At 36.7% G+C, this 21892-nt stretch overlaps 1 protein-coding gene and 1 pseudogene across 1 annotated transcript; one reads left to right on the top strand and one right to left on the bottom strand.

Annotated features, from left to right (window-relative positions):
• The first annotated feature begins 1108 nt into the window (after positions 1-1108).
• Positions 1109-1507, top strand: LOC124976488 (40S ribosomal protein S24-like; annotated as a pseudogene).
• Positions 1508-1532: 25 nt separating this feature from the next.
• LOC124976487 (olfactory receptor 11H4-like) lies at positions 1533-20772 on the bottom strand. Its single transcript, XM_047539355.1, has 5 exons — positions 20722-20772; positions 13637-13852; positions 13361-13421; positions 8905-9868; positions 1533-1572 (listed from the first exon to the last, which is right to left on the bottom strand). Exons 1-5 carry the CDS (start codon positions 20770-20772, stop codon positions 1533-1535), a joined length of 1332 nt encoding a protein of 443 aa, XP_047395311.1.
• Positions 20773-21892: the final 1120 nt, after the last annotated feature.

The raw sequence follows: 21892 nt of genomic DNA, 5'->3' as shown, positions 1-21892 counted from the left end.
TTGTGCCTCAATATTCTCCTGGACAGTTCTGCTTTAAAGTTCATATGTCCTTAACCAAGAGTCAGGGGCTGGCTCTCCTCCCACCTAAGCTCAGACACATCGAACTGTTGCCCATGGTGGAGGAGACTTTTGATCCAAAAGAGATCCAGCATGCTGAACTAGACAGTGTTTCTGAGCTTCAGAGACTCTGCCTTCGAGACCCAAAGAATGGGCCACACTGACCAGTCTTCAGCAAATTCGTTCAAGTTCCAAGAGTCAAAACACCTTGGTGGACCTGATCTTACATTTCTTCCCAGGACCCAAAATGACTCCTTTCTTTCATTTTACCCCTGGCGATAATACATCTAAAAATTGTGTTCAATGGGATGAAAGAAGCTGCCTGAGCTGGAGGCCTGGCCTCTGAAGAAGGCAGATGGCTGCCGCATTGAAGTCATTCTCTCTGGCATCAGAAAGCAAAGCAGAGACACCAGGTAAGGAAGAATGCTGCTAGAGTTGAGAGGGAGATGTATTCATTTGAGATCTGCTTATAGGTCTTTTATTTTATTCATTTATTAATATGAGGTGTTGAGACTTGAACCCAGTGCCTCACACATGCTAGGCAAGCACTCTGCCACTGAGCCACAACCCCAGTCCCGAATCTTCTTTTATTGAGGAAAAGTCCTAAGAGTGACATCAGGAGGAAAAAGTGAGCAAACAGAGATAAGATTACAGCTGTGGAGGCTGCTGGAGAAGAGTACAGTGGACATGTTAATAAGATAATAATCAAAAATGACTGACATTGGTAATGTACTTTGATTTTACAAACATAGTACATGTGATCTCTTATTTGATCCACATAAAATCCCAAGAAATATCCTTTTAAGACATGAGTATGAGAGTTCTAATTTGCTGAAGTGAAGCCAGAAGGCAGTCATCAAATTTTGTGCCAAGAATCGGATTTTTAGCATTAATCTACCAGAAGACAAATGAATAAGGAGGAATATGACAAAAATAACTTTTTGATTTGAATTTACACAGATCTCCCTGAATAACCAAAGCAGGTTTCTTTCTTTAAAAATCAGCACTTCTGTCTCTTTTCCTCCCTGGCTTCCTAAGGATTGGTCCCAACATGAATGACACAGCAACTATCCAGACCAGGAAGCACAGGACCAACCAGCTACTTTAGAGGAAAGAAATGGTCTTTGATGTCCTTCACCCTGGGAAGGCAGCAGCACCTAAGACAGAAGTTCAGGGAAAGCTAGCCAAAATGTACAAAACCACACCAGGCGTTACCTTTGTGTTTGAATTCAGAACTTATATTGGAGGTGGCAAAAAAACTGACTTTGACACGATTTATGTTTTCTTGGATTTTTCAAAGAAAAATGAACTTAACTATAGACTGGCAAGACATGACCTGTATGAGAAGAAAAAGACCTCAAGAGAACAGCAAAAGGAACATAAGAACAGAAGGAAGAAGATCAGCAGGAAGGCGAAGGCACATGTTGGTGCTGGTAAAAAGCTAAAGCAGGGAAGATTCTGTGATGACATTTTCTTCAGTAAGTGTGCAAATTTTTCATGAGCATGATTAATAAACTGCAAAAACTTCAAAAAATAAAAATCAATACTTTTTTCTTTATGGAAATGTAATAGGAATAGGATCATATAAAATTTAAAAAGAAGTAAGAAAGCACTGGTATTCATACTTCTCAAAAATAACTTATGCATTTTGAGGCAATTAGTTTTAATAATAAGATATATTTATTGAGGGCCAGGCACTGCTATAAATGCTTTCGTGTATTAACCATTTAATACCAAATACTCTATGATATAGAAATGATATTAGGATAATCTCCAATTAAAGTTGAGAAAACAGACTAATAACAATTTGAGTAATTTTCCCAGAGTCAATCAATATGGGATAAAGACAAGTTTTGAAATTAAGTAAGCAGTCTGAATCCAGAGTTTATGTCTATTTTGATCTATAACTTTTTTCAATGTATATTTTTCTCTGAGTAAAATTAAATTGTACACAGTTCTATTTTTTTAAATTACCTGAAAGTGTCATGTTTATTGTTGTGTCATGTTCATGTTTCTTTCTCATAAGGGTAGTGTCATAATTATCACATCACTACTAATCATTGATTTGTTTATATTATAAATGCCACAATTTTCAGCTATCCTCATAATTCAGGACTCTTGTGGTCTTTAAATTAGACATCAGGATATATTAATGCTGCATCAGTTTGGATTTCTTTGCTATTGTATCCACTATGTCCAAGTGTGGGCATTATTTTATGGCACTCAGTCTGACCAGTTACCCAGAAGTTCATCAAAACCACATAAACCTCTCAGGACCTGCTTTGATATTTATCAAGACATCCTCAAAGTCACCAAATAACTGTGATTCCACTTGTACTCTTTAATATTTGTACATAGGTATTTCTTCACATTGTTATTCCATAATATTCTGACATGAGAAAAGATTGGCAAGAAGAGTAGGAATCTGGATTTGTGATGGAAATGTACTTTTGTATCCCTTCCATGCTAGCTATGTGATTCGATCTCCGAACTCTGTATAATTCATAAATTATGTCTGCTGTTGTCTTCAGTATCTTTATTATATTGATCAAGAAGTTTTGTGACTCCCGCCGCACCACGTGTGTTGGGGCTGGAGTGCAGGTGTTCGCTGCTGTGGATTGGGTCGGTGATTGTCGGGTCTGGAGTGAGTCCCTTTTCCATATGCTTTCTGTCAATTTATCTATAGAGAAATATATCTCATCTGTGGATGAAAATAAAGTCTAATGGTGTGAAAAATAGGTAAGTAGATTCAGTCAATACCTGTTGTAATTCCCTTCTCATTTCCCCCTAACAGAAGTTGGACACAATTCACCTTCCGAAGGCCTGCAGTTAGACACAGCCATACCATGCAGTTGAAGCCCATGAGATGTAAGCAGACCCTCCTGTGCTGTTTTCCTACTGTTTTCTTCCTACCTGTGTGATGCTTGGAGTTGCAATAGTTATTAATAAAGACTGCTGAACAGAAAAGTGGAAAAGAAGAGCAAAACAGTCAGTCTCTTGGTGACATAACTGAGTCACACTATCAGAAATGCACCTCCAGACATCTCGTTGCATGAAGCCAGCCCTGCTTGTTTACTAGGATTTCCTTTATTCCAGATGAAAATTATATCTGATAGAATAGATGTAAGTGCTTTCTGAGTTACACTGACAGCACATGGTCTCACAATTCATAAAATAACCTACCTTATTTAATCTCAGAAGAACATTTTTCCATTCTGAAGTTAATGTACCTATTGATATTTTTCTTTGTGGTCCTCACATCACTTTCAAGGGAAGAAATTTCTCCCCTTCAAGGTTCTACTTTGTGTTATACACATGCAATTTGTAGGTATACCTAGAAATTTTTGATAAGTACTTTGTAACTCCCTAGGAGTCTATGCCTCAAGGGAGTCTGTAGACACCATTAAATGGAATTTAAATATTAGATAAAAATTATCAGGTGTATTATTTTGGAAGATGGTATGGTTATCATCAATTTGCAACAGAACCTGTTGTCAAGATGTCTTAAGGATATTATCTCTTTGAAATTATACAGTTATCTCATACTAGACAAAGGTGCCATGAACTACATTGGAGAAAAGATAGCCTTTGCAACCAGTGGTACTGGGAAAACTGGAAATCCATATGTAGCACAATGAAATCAAAACCCTATCTCTCACCCTGCCCAAAACTCAACTAAAAGTGGATCAAGGACCTAGGCATTAGACTAGAGACACTGAGCCTACTAGAAGAAAAGTTAGGCCCAACTCTCCATCATGTCAGCTTAGGAACCAACATCCTCAATAAGATTCCTAAAGCACAAGAAGTAAAATCAAGAATCAATAAATAGTTAGGTAAAAGCTTCTTCACAGCAAAGGAAAAAGAATGTGAACAGAGAGCTTACAGAATGGGAAATAATCTTAACCACCTGCACCTCAGATAGAGCATTAATCTCCAGAATATACAAACACCATAAACACAAGTAATCCAATCAATAAATGGCAAGTGAACTGAACAGACACTTCATAAAAGAAGAAATTATGATTTTTAAATTAAAAATATTACCATACACAAAAACAAAAAAAAAAAAAAAAAGCAAAACAAAATGCACAATTGTGGACTTCAAATAATTCTCAGCAGGTAATATTCTGATCAATTCTAATCAATTCTATGCTAATTCCATTCTAAGGAATTCTATGAAATCATTTATTCTACATCTTTTTAAATATAATTTTATTTTATTTTTATTGTTTGTTCTATTTAGTTACATATGACAGCAGAATGCATTTTGATTCTTTGTATACAGATGGAGTACAAATTTTCATGTCTCTGGTTCTACACTAAGTAGAGTCACACCATTCATGTAATCATACATGTACATAGGATAATGTCTCATTCCATCATCTTTCCTACCCCCATCTCCTCCCCTCCCCACATTTCCCTCTACACAATCCAAAGTTCCTTCATTCTTCCCTTTGAGCATGAAGGGGTAATGTATTTTTTCAAATGCTTTTTCTGCATCTATTGAAATGATCATAAGATTCTTAACTTTAAGTCTATTGATGTGATGAATTACATGTATTGATTTCCAGATGTTGAACCAACCTTGCAATCCTGGGATGAACCCCACCTGATCAAGGTACACTATCTTTTTAATATGTATTGTATGCAATTTGCCAGAATTTTGTTAAGAATTTTTGCATCTATGTTCATCAGGGATATTGGTCTGAACTTTTCTTTCCTTGAGGTGTCTTTGTCTGCTTTTGGTATCAGGGTAATATCAGTTTCATAGTTTGAGTTTGGATGGGTTCCCACCTTTTCTATTTCATGGAAAACTTTGAGGAGTATTGGCATTAGTTCTTCTTTGAAGGTCTTATAGCACTCAGTTGAGATTCCATCTGGTCCTGGGCTTTTCTTGTTTGGTAGACTTTTAATGACTCTTCTATTTCATTCTCAAAAGTGGAGGTGTAATGTTAGGTCATTTATTTGTTGACTTTTTATTCTTTTCTTGAATAGTCTCCATGCAATGAACTTTCCTCTTAGTACTGCTTTCAGAGTGTCCCAGATATTTTGATGTGTTGTATCGTTGTTCTCATTTACCTCTAACAATTTTTTTATCTCCTCCCTGATGTCTTCTGCTATCCATGCATCATTCAGTAGCAAATTATTTAGTCTCCAGGTGTTGGAGTAGTTTCTATTTCTTATTTTATCATTGGTTTCTAATTTCATTACATTATGATCTGATAGATTACAAGGTAGTATCTATTTTCTTTCTATTTGCTAAGAGTTGCTTTGTGACATAACATATGGTCTATTTTAGAGAACAATCCATATGCTGCTGAGAAGAAAGTGTATTAGCTCATTGATGCATAGAATATTCTATATACGTTGGTTAAGTCTAAATTATTGATTGTGTTATTGAGTTCTATGGTTTCTTTGTTCACTTTTTGTTTGGAAGATCTATCCAGTGGTGAGAGCAGTGTGTTAAAGTCACCAAGTATTATTGTGTTGTGGTCTATTTGGTTCCTGAAATTGAGAAGAGTTTGTTTGGCACACATAGATGTTCCATTGTTTGGGGCACAAATATTTATGATTGTTATGTCTTGTTGATTTATGGTTCCTTTAAGCAGTATGAAATATCCTTCCTTATCCCTTCTGACTACCTTTGGTTTGAAGTCCATTTTATCTAATATGAGGATGGAAACCCATGCTTTTTTACTGAGTCTGTGTGTGTGATATGTTTTTTCCCATCCATTCATCTTCTGTCTGTGGATGTCTTTTCCTAGGAGATGAATCTTTTGAAGGCAGCATATTTTGGGGTCTCTTTTTATTAACCCAATCTGTCAGTCTATGTCTTTCAATTAATGAGGTTAGGACACTAACATTCAGGGTTATTATTGAGATACGTTTTGCATTCCCAGTCATTTTGGCTTATTTTTGGTTTTTAATTTGACTTGGTTTCTCCTTTGATTAGCTTTTCCTTTAGTGTAGTTCCTCCCTTTACTGACTTTCATTGTTGTTTTTCATTTCCTCCTATGGAATATTTTGCTGAGAATGTTTTGTAGCACAAACTTCCTATTTGTAAATTCTTTTAACTTTTGTTTATCATGGAAGGTTTTTATTTCATCATCAAATCTGAAGGTTACTTTTGCTGGGTGTAAGATTCTTGATTGGAATCCATGTTGTTTCAGAGCTTGAAATATGTTGTTCCAGACCCTCCTAACTTTTAGGATCTGGGCTGAGAAACCTACTTATAAGGTCTCCCCCTATATGTAATCTGATGCTTTTCTCTCACAGCCTTTAAAATTCTATCTTTATTTTGTATGTTGGGCATTATCATTATGATGTGCCTTAGTGTGGATCTACTGTATTTTTGTACTTTCAGGTTCCTATAAGTCTCTCGTATTTGATTTTCCACTTCATTCTTCAAGTTTGGGAAGTTTTCTGATAATATTTCAGTGAATAGATTGATCATTCCTTTGGTTTGTATCTCTGTGCCTTCCTCAATCCCAATAATTCTTAAATTTGGTCTTTTCATGTTATCCCATAATTCCTGGAGGTTCTGTTCATGACTTCTCACCATCTTCTCTGTGTGTCAACTTTATTTTCAAGATTAAATATTTTGTCTTCATTGTCTAAGGTTCTGTCTTCCAAGTGATCTAGTCTATTATTGATGCTTTCTATTGAGCTTTTGATTTGGTTTATTGTTTCCTTCATTTCAAGGATTTGTTGTTTATTTCAGAATCTCTCTTTATTGAAATAATCTTTCACTTCCTGCATTTGCTCTTTTAACTCTTTATTGAAGTGATCTTTTGTTGCCTGCATTTGCTCTATTATATCATCCTTTCCTTCATGGATTATTTTAATTATGTACATTCTGAACTCCTTGTCTGACATTTCTTCTACTGTGCTGTCAATGGATTCTATTAATATAGCATCTTGGTTTGTTTGGGCCACTTTCTTCCCTTGATTTTTCATGTTGTTCATGTGTCTTTCCCCCTACCTAAGCAGATTTGAGGCATTGCAGTTTCCCTCTATAGGTTTATAGTGTCCCTGCTGATTTCCAATACCTCACCTTTAAGGGGGAGATTAACATTAACAGCACCCAGTGAAAACAATATGCAGTCTTAAACCAAATATTAAGATGTTAACCCTATTAAGATGTTAATGGTATTGTATAAGAAGAGATGATATATTCAATTATTGTCTTCAGCATAAACAATAGGTTTGCAATAAGGTCTACAATTTCTAATGGTGGACAAAGAGGATGGAGAGTGGTGTAGGATGTAACTATTAATGGGATAAGAAAAGAATATATAGAAGTACTAGATCATAGGAAGAGTGAAAGCAGAATCAAAAGATTTTGATTGTTAGCAGGAGAAAAGAGAGAAAGAGACTCCAAAGAAACAGATAAATAAGAGGAAAATAGAATTAATAAAACAATAAATAAAAATAATAAAAAATTAAAAAATAAATACAATAAAAATAAAATAAAAAAGAATGTACAACAAAAATGTAATATACTATTCAAACCTCCCAGTCTTCAGTAGCCTGAAGCATGAAAGGTACTTGATTTCAAAGATGATGGGATGTGAGAGTGGGAAATGAAAAAAAAAAAAAAAAGAAAAGAAAAAAATGGGGAAAAGAAAAAAAGAGTCTTGAAGGAAAATTAAACAAGTGTTTCTGTTGGAGCTCAATATTGTCTCTGCTTCCCTTCTCTTCTGATAGGTGGGGTTGTCTTGAGTTTATTGATAACTCCACCATCAGGATGATGACAGTTACTAAGGTAGGAGGCAGGACTCTTGGAGGCAGGGTATAGCAATTACCAGTCCCTCGGGAAGACTGCACCCCAGGACTGTCCTTTGGGGTCCAATCTTGTGACACAGGGGCCTGGTCTTAGTCCCTTCTCTCACTTGTGGACTCCACAACTCCTAGTCTATAACTGTATCTCTCCTACCCTTTTGACTTCCCAATCAGGAACCCCTCTCCCTGGAGGTCCTGAGGGCTGATCTCTGGGACCCGGGTGCCTATCTTGGAAAGTTGTTCCATATTGGGCAAAGCAGGACACACATTGAAAGCGGTGTGCCAGCTACATAGTTGCAGGAACTGGGCTGGTTGGTGGTTAGGGGATGGTTGGGAGACTGGGATTGAGAAGCCAGAGGGTCCTTTGGTTGCCAAACTGGTGGAATCAGGTGCTCAGTGGAGTTGTGGACCAGGCTGATGTTGGGTCCCAACAAGTGCTCCCAAGTTGTCTCTGAGATCCCAGTAGGTGCCAGGCTGGTTGGCTGGATGTGCCAGGATCAAGAGACCCACATCCTTTTCCCACCTACTGACCCTTTGCAAGGCTCTTTCATGCCTCTGCAGCAAGATGGTGGCTATTAGCACACCTAGCAGGGATACCTCAGGTGCAACCAAGCCTTCGGGGCCCTTGGTTATGATCTCTCACAACCTGGTTGTTATCCCTGGATTTAATTATCCACATCCTGAGTTAGTGGCAATAGCAGACGCTAACCTATAGGTATGTTGATAATGAGCCCCAAGTCTCCAGCAGGTGACCCAAGATGGAAGCTGCCCCAATAAAAGATGGTGGTTGTGGCAGCAGGGATAATCCAAGATGGCAGCAGAGGTATCCTAAAACATTGGTATATGGGGAGCAGAGACGCTCCTGTACAGGGTACAGCACTGGATCTATGTGGGGTGGGCCAGCACTGGAGATCCGCAAGGGGCAGGTCATTCTACATCCTATACACTTTTTTTTTTTTTTTTACTTTTAAGCATAATTTTTCTTTATTCTTTACAACAGGCCTCAAAAAAGATTTTATCTCACCAAGATGTCTCCCATTTGGGAACAAGTTTTATACTTTGCACATGACTTTTCTCAGAGCAGCCTTCATCTTCTTATTCCTAAGACTGTAGATCAAAGGGTTTAAAAGTGGAGTTGCAATTGAGTAGAACATGGTCATGAATTTCTGCAGGCCAGGCTGATTGGCTGCCCCTAGGCTTACATACATCACCATGATTGAGCCATAAAATAAGGATACCACTACCAGGTGGGAGGCACAGGTGGAGAAGACTTTTCTCCTGCTTGAACCTCTGGGAACCTGAAGTACAGCTCGAAGGACCATAATATAGGACACAAGGATGTAGAACAAAGTGATGAGCAATATCACAGCACTGAAAGTGCTACAAGTCAGAGTTGTCTTGGGAACAGGGACACATGATATGGCCAGTAATGCCCCCAGGTCACACAGGTAATGATCAATGACATTTGAACCACAAAATGGAACTTGGGATATGAGGGTAGCAGGTGTCACCAACCAGAGGAAGCCACCCACCCAGCAGGCAGACACAAGGGTTCCACAGACTTTCCTGGTCATTATGACTGGATAGTGTAGTGGGCAGCAGATGGCGACATACCTATCAAATGCCATGAGGGTCAGGAAGAAAAGTTCTGTGGCACAAAGCGAGAGGAAGATGTAAAACTGTAGGATGCAGCCTTTATAAGAGATTGTCTTGGTCTTGGAGAGGAAGTTGAATAACATGTTGGGCACATTGGAATTGATGTAGCAGATCTCCAGGAAAGTGAAGATGGCCAATAAAGTATACATGGGGGTATATAGTTGCTGGTTCCACCACACAGCACAGATAATAGCACTGTTGCCCAGCAGAGTGAAGACATAGATGATGGAGAACAAAACAAAAAGGAGAATCTCTACTTCTGGGCTGCACAGGAAACCCAGGAGAATGAATGCATGAACGTTAGCAGTGATGATACTATTACGTGGAATGTGCATTTCCTTCTCACTGATGACATGCACAGACACAACCAGAACTTTTTTAAAAATATCTTATATTTTACTGAGGTCTCCGTAAAAAAATCCTCAATTTATTATTGGAAATAGGCAGCATTATAAGTCAAAAATAAAACAATATTAACTTTATTCAGTGTGAGGGAATTTTATCGAAATAGTACAGTTGTAAGACATAGGAAAACCCTATTTGATATTTTACTTTAAATATTTCCTCCAGAACTTTTCCTTTTCAAATTTTAACCTGTACAAAAGAGCAGGGGGGAGGGATAAATCTTTATTGCTCTTTATTCAGCTTTATTTAACCTGAGTTCACCTAATAAGCTAAGGAAGGAATGTTGCCCTTGAGCTAGATTTGAATTATTTCATTGCCTACACTATCATTTATTTTCAGAATTACAAGATTCATAGGTTATCCCTATTGAACTACAATATTATATATAATTTGTAGGTCACAACATATGCTTATTACCTACTTAGTTAAAACCCATATCCTCAGATGATTTTAGTCATCAATAGTTGACTTTTAAGAATTGCTATGATATTGTGTGGGTGCCTGAGAAATTTTTCAAAGAAGATTGTTGCAAAAGCTTTGGATTGATATCACCAATTCATTACTGATTCACGCAGGCTATGATATTGAATTAGAAGCCTATCAAATGAGAGAGTTAATAAATAATTGATCTTTAATTCACTAATTCCTAGTCTTAATTAAGGAAAGCAGCATGTGCTTTAGAACTAATATCAGTGAAGTCTTTCTCACTTTTTTTTAGATAACAGTTTTATTGACATTAATTTATAAGACATAAAATTCATAAATTCATTGTTTATGTATATATACATTAAGTATAATATACAATATGATGTTTGTATATTCCACAGACATTACCCCAATCTGATTTTAGAACATTTTCATCATCCCAGAATAAAACCCCACTCATGAGTAGTCGCTTCCATTTCTCCCCTGGCCCATGGCAACCACAAATCCATCTGCTTTGATGTATCCGCATGTTCTGAACCTTCCATATAAATATAATCACACAATGCATGGGTTTTTTTTCCACATATAATGTCTTTATGATATAGCTATTCTGTAACACTATCAGTAAATCTTCTCTTTTTTATTGCCAATAGTATCTTATTATATGGACATACCACATTTTGTTTATCCATTCATCAGTTGATGAACATTTGCATTGTTTCAACTTTGGGGCTATTATGAATAATGCTGCCAAGAACACTCATAATGTGTTTTGTGTGGACATGTGTTTCCTATTTTCTCGAGTATATGAGTGGAACTTCTGGGTCATATAATAACATTTTGAGTAACTTCAAAACAGTTTTCAAATGTTGCTGCAGTATTTTCCAATCTCACCACAGTTTACAAGGGTTCTAACTTCTCCATATCTTCCACAGTATTACAATTGTTCATCTTTTGATTGCAGCAATGCTCATAGGTGTAAAGCGAACTCACCGTGATTTTGGTTTTCATTTCCCTAATGATCAATGATACCAAGCAGTTTTTCAAGTGCGTGTTAGTCATATATATTCTTTAGAGAAATGTCTGTCTAAATCCTTTGCCTATTTGGTTTATTTATCTTTACTTACTGCTCAGCCACAAGCATTCTTTTATATTCTGGATATGAGCTCAAGTGATTTTCAAAAAGTATATCAGATCTTGTCACTTGTTACTCTCTTGCTTAGTACCCTCCAATGATTTCTGAATAAGTATAGAAAAGTTCAAAATCCTCACTCTGGTTACAAAGTCCTGCATCTTCTGACACCAGTTTGCCTCCCCAGCATCAACTCATACTAACTTCTCACTCAGGTTGTGCATTCTAGTAAGAGCAATCTGCTTCTGCCCTGGAAATAAAGTGAGCTCATTCATATCTCAGGACCACAGCATCAGCTTCCCACCTGTATGGTTAGCACACTTTCCTTGATGGTTCCTTCTTGTCATTCAGGTCTTAATTCAAATGTTGACTTTTCAGGTAAATTTTCCTGAAAGGAAATTCTATCTAAAGAAGTTCCCCTTGGGGACAGTAGATATATGCATTCATTATTTTGATTGGGGTAATGATTTCATGGGTGTACATTTATTCAAAACTTTTAAATTGTACACTTTAAATATATGTCATTTATTTTATATCAACTATACTTCAAGAAAGCCATTAAACTTACAGCTTCCATTATAACTATACCTTCACTGTCACTATCTTATCAGACTTTGTTTCCTAAGGAGAAAGTATCTCATTTCCCTCTATAGGAATAATCTACCTGAAATGACTTTCTTCTTCTTTTTTGTTTTTCTCTTTTGGTGCTGGAGATTGAACCCAGGCCTTTGCTTAGGCTAAGCAAGCACTCTACCACTGAGCTCTATCCCCGGCACTTGAAATGGTCTTATTTCTTGATTTAAACATATACTGTCTCTCTTACCCCACTAGAACAAAAGTGTTATGAGGGCAGGATTATTGTCCATCACTGTCACTGAAGTATCCTCAGCTCAGCTTACAATGATGTGCTCAGTAAGTATTTAGCTAATTGAATTAACAAATAGAAGTTTAGAAAAGAGACTCTGAGACAATAGGAAGGTGACTTTCTCTTCCCTCAGGTTTACCAGTACATTTTAGATTTCAGAGGATGGGATTATTATTGTTTTCCTTATTAAGAGCAGTCATCTCAAAATCTATCCTGGATGATCTCTATCATTATCATCATCATCATCATCAACAAAAGTATCATTTATGGTTCATTTAGTCTGTGGCATTATTATAACATTTTATATATATATAGTCTCCCATTGTTAGTGGTTGATTTTGTAACAGTATAATAATAATAATATAGTATAATGTTACTTAGTAATTACAACAAATATAGCGTAACTATAAAAATAGCATCAGTAATACAATAAAAAATATTTTAGCCCCTTCTATTTGCCAGATATAATCTCATTTATTCTTCACAATAACTTTATGAAGTAGGTATTCTTTTAAAGATGTGGAATCGGAGGTTTAGAGAGGTGAATTAACTGCTCAAACCCACATAGCTGGTAAGGCAGAGATGGATCCAAACCCATGACTATGTTACTTTAAAGCTTATAACTTTCCCATCTTGCTATAGTGCTTCTGGAATATTTGTACAACACAGTGTTACCCCAGCTCATTTCAAACCCCTTAAGGCCTGAGAAAGACATTTGCCTTGAGACTCTTACTACCCACATTTTGAAATGGTTTGGAGGCGAAAGTAAGATAGACAAGAATTTAGTTGCCTGAGAATAAATCAGGATATTTAAAGCAAGGAATTTGTGCTTTATCCCAAATTTCATGTATGGCTTCATTTGACACTTAATACTTTTCTGTTAATGACTATTCTCTCAAGGCCTTGGTATGTACCTAAGTTGCTGGTCCTGATTCCTCCCCTGCGTACTAGTGAAGTGTTCTGACAAGGACAGGCTGACTGTGACAGAGCTAGGTGATCTCCCTCATCATCTGCGTCCTGGTTTCGAGGACCCTTACCTTTAGTGCCAGGTGGCTGCAGGTTGTCTCCAAAGATCACCAGTCCACAGGAAAGATGACCCTGGAGTCAAAGCAGCACCAGGGATCAGGTTCTTTGCCACCCACCAAAAGTGACAAGCACCTCTGAGCCCAGAACCTCCCCTATCATGACCAGGCAAATGAAATTAGAGTATTTCCTGTCACAACTGCTGGCTTCATTCCCATTTTGAAGAGCTTGTGGGAAGGGGATGGCAAGAGGAGGCATTCGGCCACAATCCAGAGGAGGCTGCAGCATACCCCATTCTTCTCACAGTTCCCAGCAGGCAGAATTTCAGCTGAGTCGAGCAGCCACCAGAAGTCATTCTTGCTGTCACTGCCATCAAGGCACAGGTGGAGGCAGGAACCTATCAGTCCAGCTATTGCGGTGATACAGGTGGCTGTGGTGTTCCTGGGATCCCGTGTTTCCAATTTCAGGCTGATCTTGAACCCGTTGCTTGGAGGTGTGTAGGACGGCTAGAAGCAATGGACAGGCACTGCGACTGAGCATGTTTCTCTTGGTATTTGTCCTAGGTAAAACGACCTAGAGGAGACTCCGTGATGGAGCAGGGAAAGTCCCAAAGACTCTCACAAGTGAAAACACTGTAGCAGACCAGCATTTCTTGAAGTTTCCTCTGTAGTGGGGCAGCCAGTGCCCCTCTGGGCCATGCAAAAAGCACTAGATGCTGTGCCCAGAACAGTGGAGTTGGCCAGCTAAGAATGGGAGCTCTGAAACGGAGGGTCCCCAAATAAACCTTTCCTCCCTCCATTGTTCTTGTTAGGTCTTTTGGTCACGGAAGCAAAAAAACTTCAATGCTTTTTCTTCTTGGCACTTTTCAGATGATTTACAAATTGTGGCATATTTAACTCCAGGATGTCACCAGTTTCTTGATATTGAGATGCAGACTCTGATGGTGACCGTATTTGTATTTTCTAACCTCATTCCAGTTTATTACACTAGGCTGCACAGTCAGTGAACCAACAACCGCTTAAGGAGTTAGGAGGTTTGGGATGTATCTTGCTCACTTCTCATAAGCCAGTTTCTCCGTATGTTATTTTCTCCAACTTTTCAAGGATCTGGTTTTTGCATAGTACCATCAGCTTTACATAATGGGAAATCATTCTTCCTCAGCATGTTGAAGAAATCTGTGGGCGGGACCGCACGGCGGGGCGCTGGGCGACTCACTCCCTTCCCGTCTCCTTGCCATCTGCTGCTCAAGGAGCAAGTCAGGACGTGGGAATGGGGTGAGCCACCTGCCCAGCCGACCGGGCTCTTGGCCTCTCGTTCACATTTGCTACAACCTTTCAGCCCCATTTGCAAAATTTGCCAGTTTACTGTTTTTTAGAGTATTGCTTGCTTTACTTTTTGTTTGAATAGGTTTGTCACCCATGCACACTTTTTCCCTATGTATTTTACATTTTCCCCCTCATTTATCATTTTAAACATATAGAGTTTAGTTGGGGTAGGGGGGCAGGATGCTTGCCATCTTCATATTATCTGTGGAAAGTCACAGTGACTTTTTAAGAATGAAGAGTTGCCAGGTCTGGTGGCACACATCTGTTATGCCAGGGCTCAGGAGACTGAGGCAAGAGGGTTGCAAGTTCAAAGTCAGCCTCAGCAACTTAGTGAGGCCCTAAGCAACTCTGTGAGACCCTGTCTCAAAATTTTAAAAAATACAGAAAGGACTGAGGATGTGGCTCATTGGTTAAGAGTCTCTGAGTTCGATCCCCCATAAGGGGGGGAAAAAAAAGAATGAAGAATCATTACAACTCAATAGCATTTAAAAACAAACAAACAAACAAACAAATGGTGCTGGGAAAAATGGAAATCCATATGCAGTAAAATGAAATTAAACACCTATCTCTCACCCTGCACAGAACTCAACTCAAAATGGATCAAGGACTTAGGAATTAGAACAGACACCCTGCACCTAATAGAAGACAAAGTAGACCTGAATCTTCATCATGTTGGCTTAAGACCAGACTCCTTAATATGACTCCCAAAGCACAAGAAGTTAAAGCAAGAATCATTAAATGGGATGGACTCAAACTAAAACGCTTTTTCTCAGCAAAGGATACAATCAATAATGTGAAAAGAGAGCCTACAGAGTGGGAGAAAAGCTTTTCCAAACGCACATCAGATAGAGCACTAATCTCCAAAATTTATAAAGAACTTACAAAACTTTACACCAAAAATACAAAGAAACCATTCAATAAGTGGGCTAAGGAACTGGGCAGACACTTCACAGAAGAAGATATACAGGTGATTAATAAATATATGAAAAAGGGTTCAACATCTCTAGTAATTAGAGAAATGCAAATTAAAACTCTAAGATTTCATATTACTCCAATTAGAATGGTTATTATCAAGAACACAAACAATAATAGATGTTGGTGTGGATTTGGAGGAAAAGGCACACTTGTACATTGCTTGTAGAGTTGCAAATTGGTTCAGCCACTCTGGAAAACACTGTGGAGATTCCTCAGAAAACTTAGAATGGACCCACCTTTTGACCCAGTTATCCCACTCCTCAGTTTATACCCAAAGGAATTAAAATCAGCATACTACAGTAACACAGCCATATCAATGTTTATAGCAGCTCAATTCACAATAGCTGATTGTGAAACCAACCTAGATGCCCTTCAACAGATGAATGAATAAAGAAACTGTGGTATATATACACAATGAATATTATTCAGCCATAAAGAAGAATAATATCATGGCTTTTGCATATAAATGGATGGAATTGGAGAATATCATGCCAAGTGAAATAAGACAATCCCCAAAAACCAAAGGCCGAATGTTTTCCCTAATAAGTGAATGATGATACATAATAGGGGTGGGAGGGTGGGGGGGTGAGAGAAGAATGGAGGAATTGTAGATTATGTGGAGGGAAATGAGAGGGAAGAGGATATGAAAAATGATGGACTAAGACAGGCATCATTACCCTATGTGCATGTATGACTACATGAATGGTATGAATCTACATCGTGCACAACCATAGAAATGAAATGATGTACCCCATTTGTGTACAATGAATAAAATGAAGTCTTTAAAAAATAGAAAGAAAAATGTGGTTACCACATCATGTAACACAGGCCAAATAACAGTGATTTCCAAAATAAAGATGTTTATTACAAAAAAAAGCCCAAATAACCCAATTTTTTAAATTGGCAAAAAACTTCAATCGACATTTCCCCAAATAAAATATATAAATGGCCAACAGGTACATGAAAAGATGCTCAGAATCTCTAAACAACAGGGAAATTCAAATTAAAACCTTAATGAGATATTACCTTCTACCTGTCAGGATAACTGCTATTTTAAAAATAAACAGCAACTGCTGGAGGAGGATATGAAAGTTGGAAAACTTGAACACTATTAGTAGGAATACAAAATAATGGAGCCACTATGGAAAACAATATGGAGGTTTCTCAAATAATTAAAGATAAACTACCATAAGATCTAGCAATCATATTTATGATTATTTATCCAAAGGAATTCAAATCAGGATCTCAAAGAGGTATCTACACTCCTATGTTTATTGCAGCACTATTAACAATACTCAGTGTATGAAAAAAGTAAATGTTCATCAACAGATGGGAAGATAAAGAAAATGTGGTATAAACTATCATGGAATATTACTTGGTCATTAAAAAGAAGGAAATCCTGTCACTTGTGACAACATGAATAAAACTAGAAAATATTGTTAGGTGAAATTAGCCAGTCACAGAAGGGCAAATACAACATGATTGCACCATGAGGTACATAACGTAGTCAAATCTATGAAAATAGAATGGACATAAGAGTGGATAGTGGTTGCCAGCGGGGAAGAAAAGGGGAATTATGGAGTTGGTGTTTAGTGACCATAAAGTTTCAATTACACAGTATGAATAAGTTCTAGAGATCTGCCATGTGACCTATAATTAACAATACTGTGTTTTACCCTTAAAACTTAAGAGAATAGATTTTGTTAAGTACTCTTGCCACAAAAAAAAATTAATGTCCACAAAAGCACATTCATACCAGAAGAAACTATTAAAATAAAATTTGATTTGGATAAATGACTGAAAAAACTGTGTTGATAAATTACATAGAAATAAATTAGTCCAGATCAAAATAATATCAGTATTTTTAATCACATGACAAAATTGCAAATATTTTAGTCATTCTCTATAGAAAATTGATCATGGAATTCATTTGAGCTAATGGAAGTAAATATTGAAAGTAGTTTCTTATCAAGAAAAAAATAAATAAAACTACCAAGAAATAAAGAGTGGAAGGTCAGTTTTACTGCAATTAAATTATTTTAGATTATTTTAGATTGAAGAGTAAAAATTTAGTAAACGCTAAAATGAAATACTAATTCCATTAAATATGAACTTTGTAACCTGAGACAAACAAATGACTTTATATCTCTGAATTTCAATTTCTTTACCTACATAATCAAAAAAACAATGTAGTTAAAATACATAAATATAAAATATATAAATGGCAATCATATATTAACAGATGCTCAGCATCTCTAACCCTTGAGGAAATGAAAATTAAAACCTCAAGCATTAAAAATGATCATATTTTCAAAGTACCTAGTACAATAGCTATCATAAAGTAAATGTTTAGTGTGTGTAGATAAATTTTATAACCATATTTAGTAAAAGCAAAATAGATCTGATTGTTCCTAAAAATTACTTGTTTGTATTTAAAGAGAGCATCTTCAGTTTGCAGACGTATTCTTCGATCTGGGTATTCAATCTGATTAATAATGGAAGCTTAATGATAGTTTTACGGGTTTTTAATATTAAAAATACTAACTTACAATTGAAAAATATTTTAAAATAGCATGGTAGAGAATTGAGTTAATCTTTCAATAAAAATATTACATTTGAATTCTCAAATAGCCCACCAGGGCCTACCCAGAGAGCTGAAATTGCCTTTCCTTTAATGTTTGAATTGAGCCCTTTTTGGTATTACACTGTATAGTCTTCCCATCTGATTCTCAACCTGTTGGCTTCCTCTAGTCTTTCACTAAGTGTTTCTACACAGATTTTGTTAAATGGACTTTTGTAGGCACTTTGAATTTAACCACAACTAGAAAAACTCTGAAAAACATTCATTCTAGTTAAAACTTAGGACTCCAGGCACAGCTGTCTCTCGACTGCCTTACCTATGCTAGATCTGGTAGGCTGGAGATGAGGTTGTGTCCTGTCGGTCCGAGCTAATAAAATGCTTTCTATTCAGGGAAGAACTTCTGAAATTCCAGATTTTAGTAATGCTTTATAGTTTTCCACATCACAGAATACTAAATGAAAGAGCCAGGATTTGATCCCCTATCTGCATGATATGAGAATCCATAATCAATGTAATCCAGCTAGTTTTCTACCAGCTGGAGAAAACTGGAGAAAGTGTGATCAAAAAATAATTCTCAGGGCTGGGGTGGTGGCTCAGCAGAGAAGCTCACCTAGCATGTGTGAGGCACTGGATTCGATCCTCAGCACCAAATAAAAATAAAGAAATAAAGGTATTGTGTCCATCTATGACTAAAATATACTTTAAAAACTAGTAATAATTTTCAGGAGGCCTGTCCCCTCCTTTGCCCACTATAGAATACTATCCACATTCCCTCCTATCTTCCCTCCCTTTGCAACCTAAGACAGATACAACCTGGAACACAGAACCTCCCACCCACCTTAACATATTTTTCAGCATCTACCAGAATGAATTTTTAAGCAAAGTTGACAACAAACCGATCCCCCTAGGGATCAGTAGCTCAGTGGTAAAGTGCCCCTGGGTTCAGTCCTCAGTACCGCAAAAAGAAAAGAAAACAAGAAAGTTGATGTTTAAACAGATTCTGTAGTAAAAAAAAATAACACTTTTTAAATATATACTTTCAACATTTACTTATTCTGTGTTAATCATTTAAGCAAAATTAGTAAATGAACAAAAGTCAATGTATAAAAGACCCTGAAATCAATGAAGATGTTATGAAATTACTTGAAGAAGCAATTTGTTGATTTTTATGAAGATATTATGACTACTAAACAAATTACAGATTATTGTTATTAATATCAATTTCTCCAAAAAAACACACTAGAAAAATAAGAAAACTTATTTTGACTGGGAACTTCACACTTAGCACATCTATCATTCAAATATAATTTCAAAAATATTTTTTCATATCAGCTGCAATCTCTTCCTAAAAGAATTTACTATGTTTTTTTAAAAAAATGAGATTCTGTGTTTCAAGTAGTATATTAACTTACCAATGAAATTGACTGACGTACATGGTGGAAATGCACTTTCTATAAAGAACTAAAATGTCTAAGTATTATAAAATTTAGTACAGCTTCCATTACAGTTTTGCAATGTATATATACATAAATTTTATAAACACTTTTTAAAATACTTTTATAGCTCTCTAATTATATGAATTTTGCCCATGAATAAATTAGTTATTCATAAATATATTAAAAATCACTTTAGGTCCACCATGTCACAGGACTTCAACCATCATTTTTAAAATAGGAACCACACATTGAGAAAGTATACATGGAAATTGTAAAAGACACGTTTTATTTTTCTGAAAATACGGTGTGTGTTTTATAATGACTTATTATATCCTACTGATCTGTCAAAAATTGTTATTAAGGTTAATTATCACAATTGAAATTTCAAATTTATTATTGTTATTTAAAATCCTTGATTTATCTAATTTTAACAAATGACTTTTAGCTGATATTAATAAGAAATTGAAATTATAATAACTTTCACTTCTTTAAAAACAAAAAAAACACATCAGGTCATTCATTTGGCACACATGCATTAGCAATCCACTGTATGAAAGGGGAATTCATTCCCACTTACCTTGGTGGAATAAGTCCAACCTCCAGTTGAATCTAAGTGTCAAGTCTGCAGAAGAAAGCATAAATCTCTAATGCTGCCCCACTGCTGGCTCTGGCAGGTTTATTGTTAAAGGAAATCACGTCTCCTTTGGCTTACTTACCCCTCTATGTGTTTGATTTCTCCCGAGGACCTGCACAAGAGGAGCACTGGGAGACCTCCTAACTGCCCTCTAGGGTATAGAAATTTTTTAGTAAGTCCTGAGGCGGCAGCAACGTGGTGCAATCTCTGGCTGCCTGGAAGTGTGAATCTGTCACCCTCAGAGTTCTTGAGGAATATTCTGAGCCTAACAAGCTTTACTTTCCTTGTGGAAGCTTTATTGAGAACTACTGTTCTCAATGAGAACAGCTGCAATTTGGCATGATCAGTTTTCTTCTTAGAATAATAAATTTCAAAAGATAAGTTATAAAGTCAGACAATGGAAAGAGACTCACATATTCTGTACCTGCTGCCCTTCCTCCTCTCTTCCTTTTTCTGATCTTTGAGGAGCTGCCATCTGGTTGTTGACTTTTAGGGTGAAATAAGCAAATGGCAACTGTGACTATTTCCACAATTTCAGTCTATAGGATAAGGATGGATGGTTGTGGCTAAACCTAGAAATGGACATTTGAAAAAATGCAAAAGAATGCGAATCAATTTAAAGACCTTTTCTATAGCTCTCCCTCTTTTTTCTCCTTCAAGTGGGATATTGCTATTTGAGGCATAACAGAGCCTGTACAAAAAGCCACAAAGGTAATGAACTGTACAACTCTGGGAAGCACCACTCACCTAGACTGCAATAGGAAGGTCATTTCCCAGAGTGACTGAGCGCACAACCTGCCCATCCTACACACTGCAGTGCAATAGCAACTGAAAGAGAGGCAAAAATATCCCTCAATATTGATGAAAAGCAGCAATCGCTATCTGACCTATTTTTGCCTGGGGTTTTTAGAACAGGTCCTTGACCATCCCAAAATGGCTTCTACCAACCACTATGGTAGAAGTTACTCCACTCACTTCAGTTTTCTCTTAGTGTCGCTTTCATGAAGAGAATAACTAGAGGATAAAGCTGAATTAGGAAACACATTCCACTAGGCATGTTGATCAGAGTTGGAAAATACAGCACATATCAAAATATGATTCTCAAATCATTATTTTCATGGGGTATTAATGAACCTGATATAATAAGTATTGCCATACAAAATAGTTTCAATAATACCATTGTAGTATCATACAGAATAGTTTTATATTCTGAAATGCAAATAGTACTAATATCCCTAAACATCCTCTGTTCTCTGCCTATTAAACTAACCACTGACAACCAAAGATCTTTAGTTGTCTACATAGCTTTACCTTTTTCAAATGTTATATAGGTGGAACCATATAATAGGTTGCCTTTTGGTTTAGCTTCTTGCACTTAATAATATGTATTTAAATTTCCTCCATGTCTTTTCATGGCTTAATACTTCATTTCTTTTTAGTGCTGAATAATAATCCATTTATCTGGATGTACCACAATTTATATCCATTCATCTACAGATGGCACCTTGGTTAGGTCTTTATTGGCAATTATAAATACAGATGTTGTAAATGTCCATATTCAGTTTTTTGTGAGGACAAAGTTTTCAATTTATTTG

This window comes from Sciurus carolinensis, chromosome 2 (assembly GCF_902686445.1).
Source record: "Sciurus carolinensis chromosome 2, mSciCar1.2, whole genome shotgun sequence".
Taxonomy (NCBI): domain Eukaryota; kingdom Metazoa; phylum Chordata; class Mammalia; order Rodentia; family Sciuridae; genus Sciurus; species Sciurus carolinensis.
This window is presented reverse-complemented; position numbering and strand designations above follow the sequence as displayed.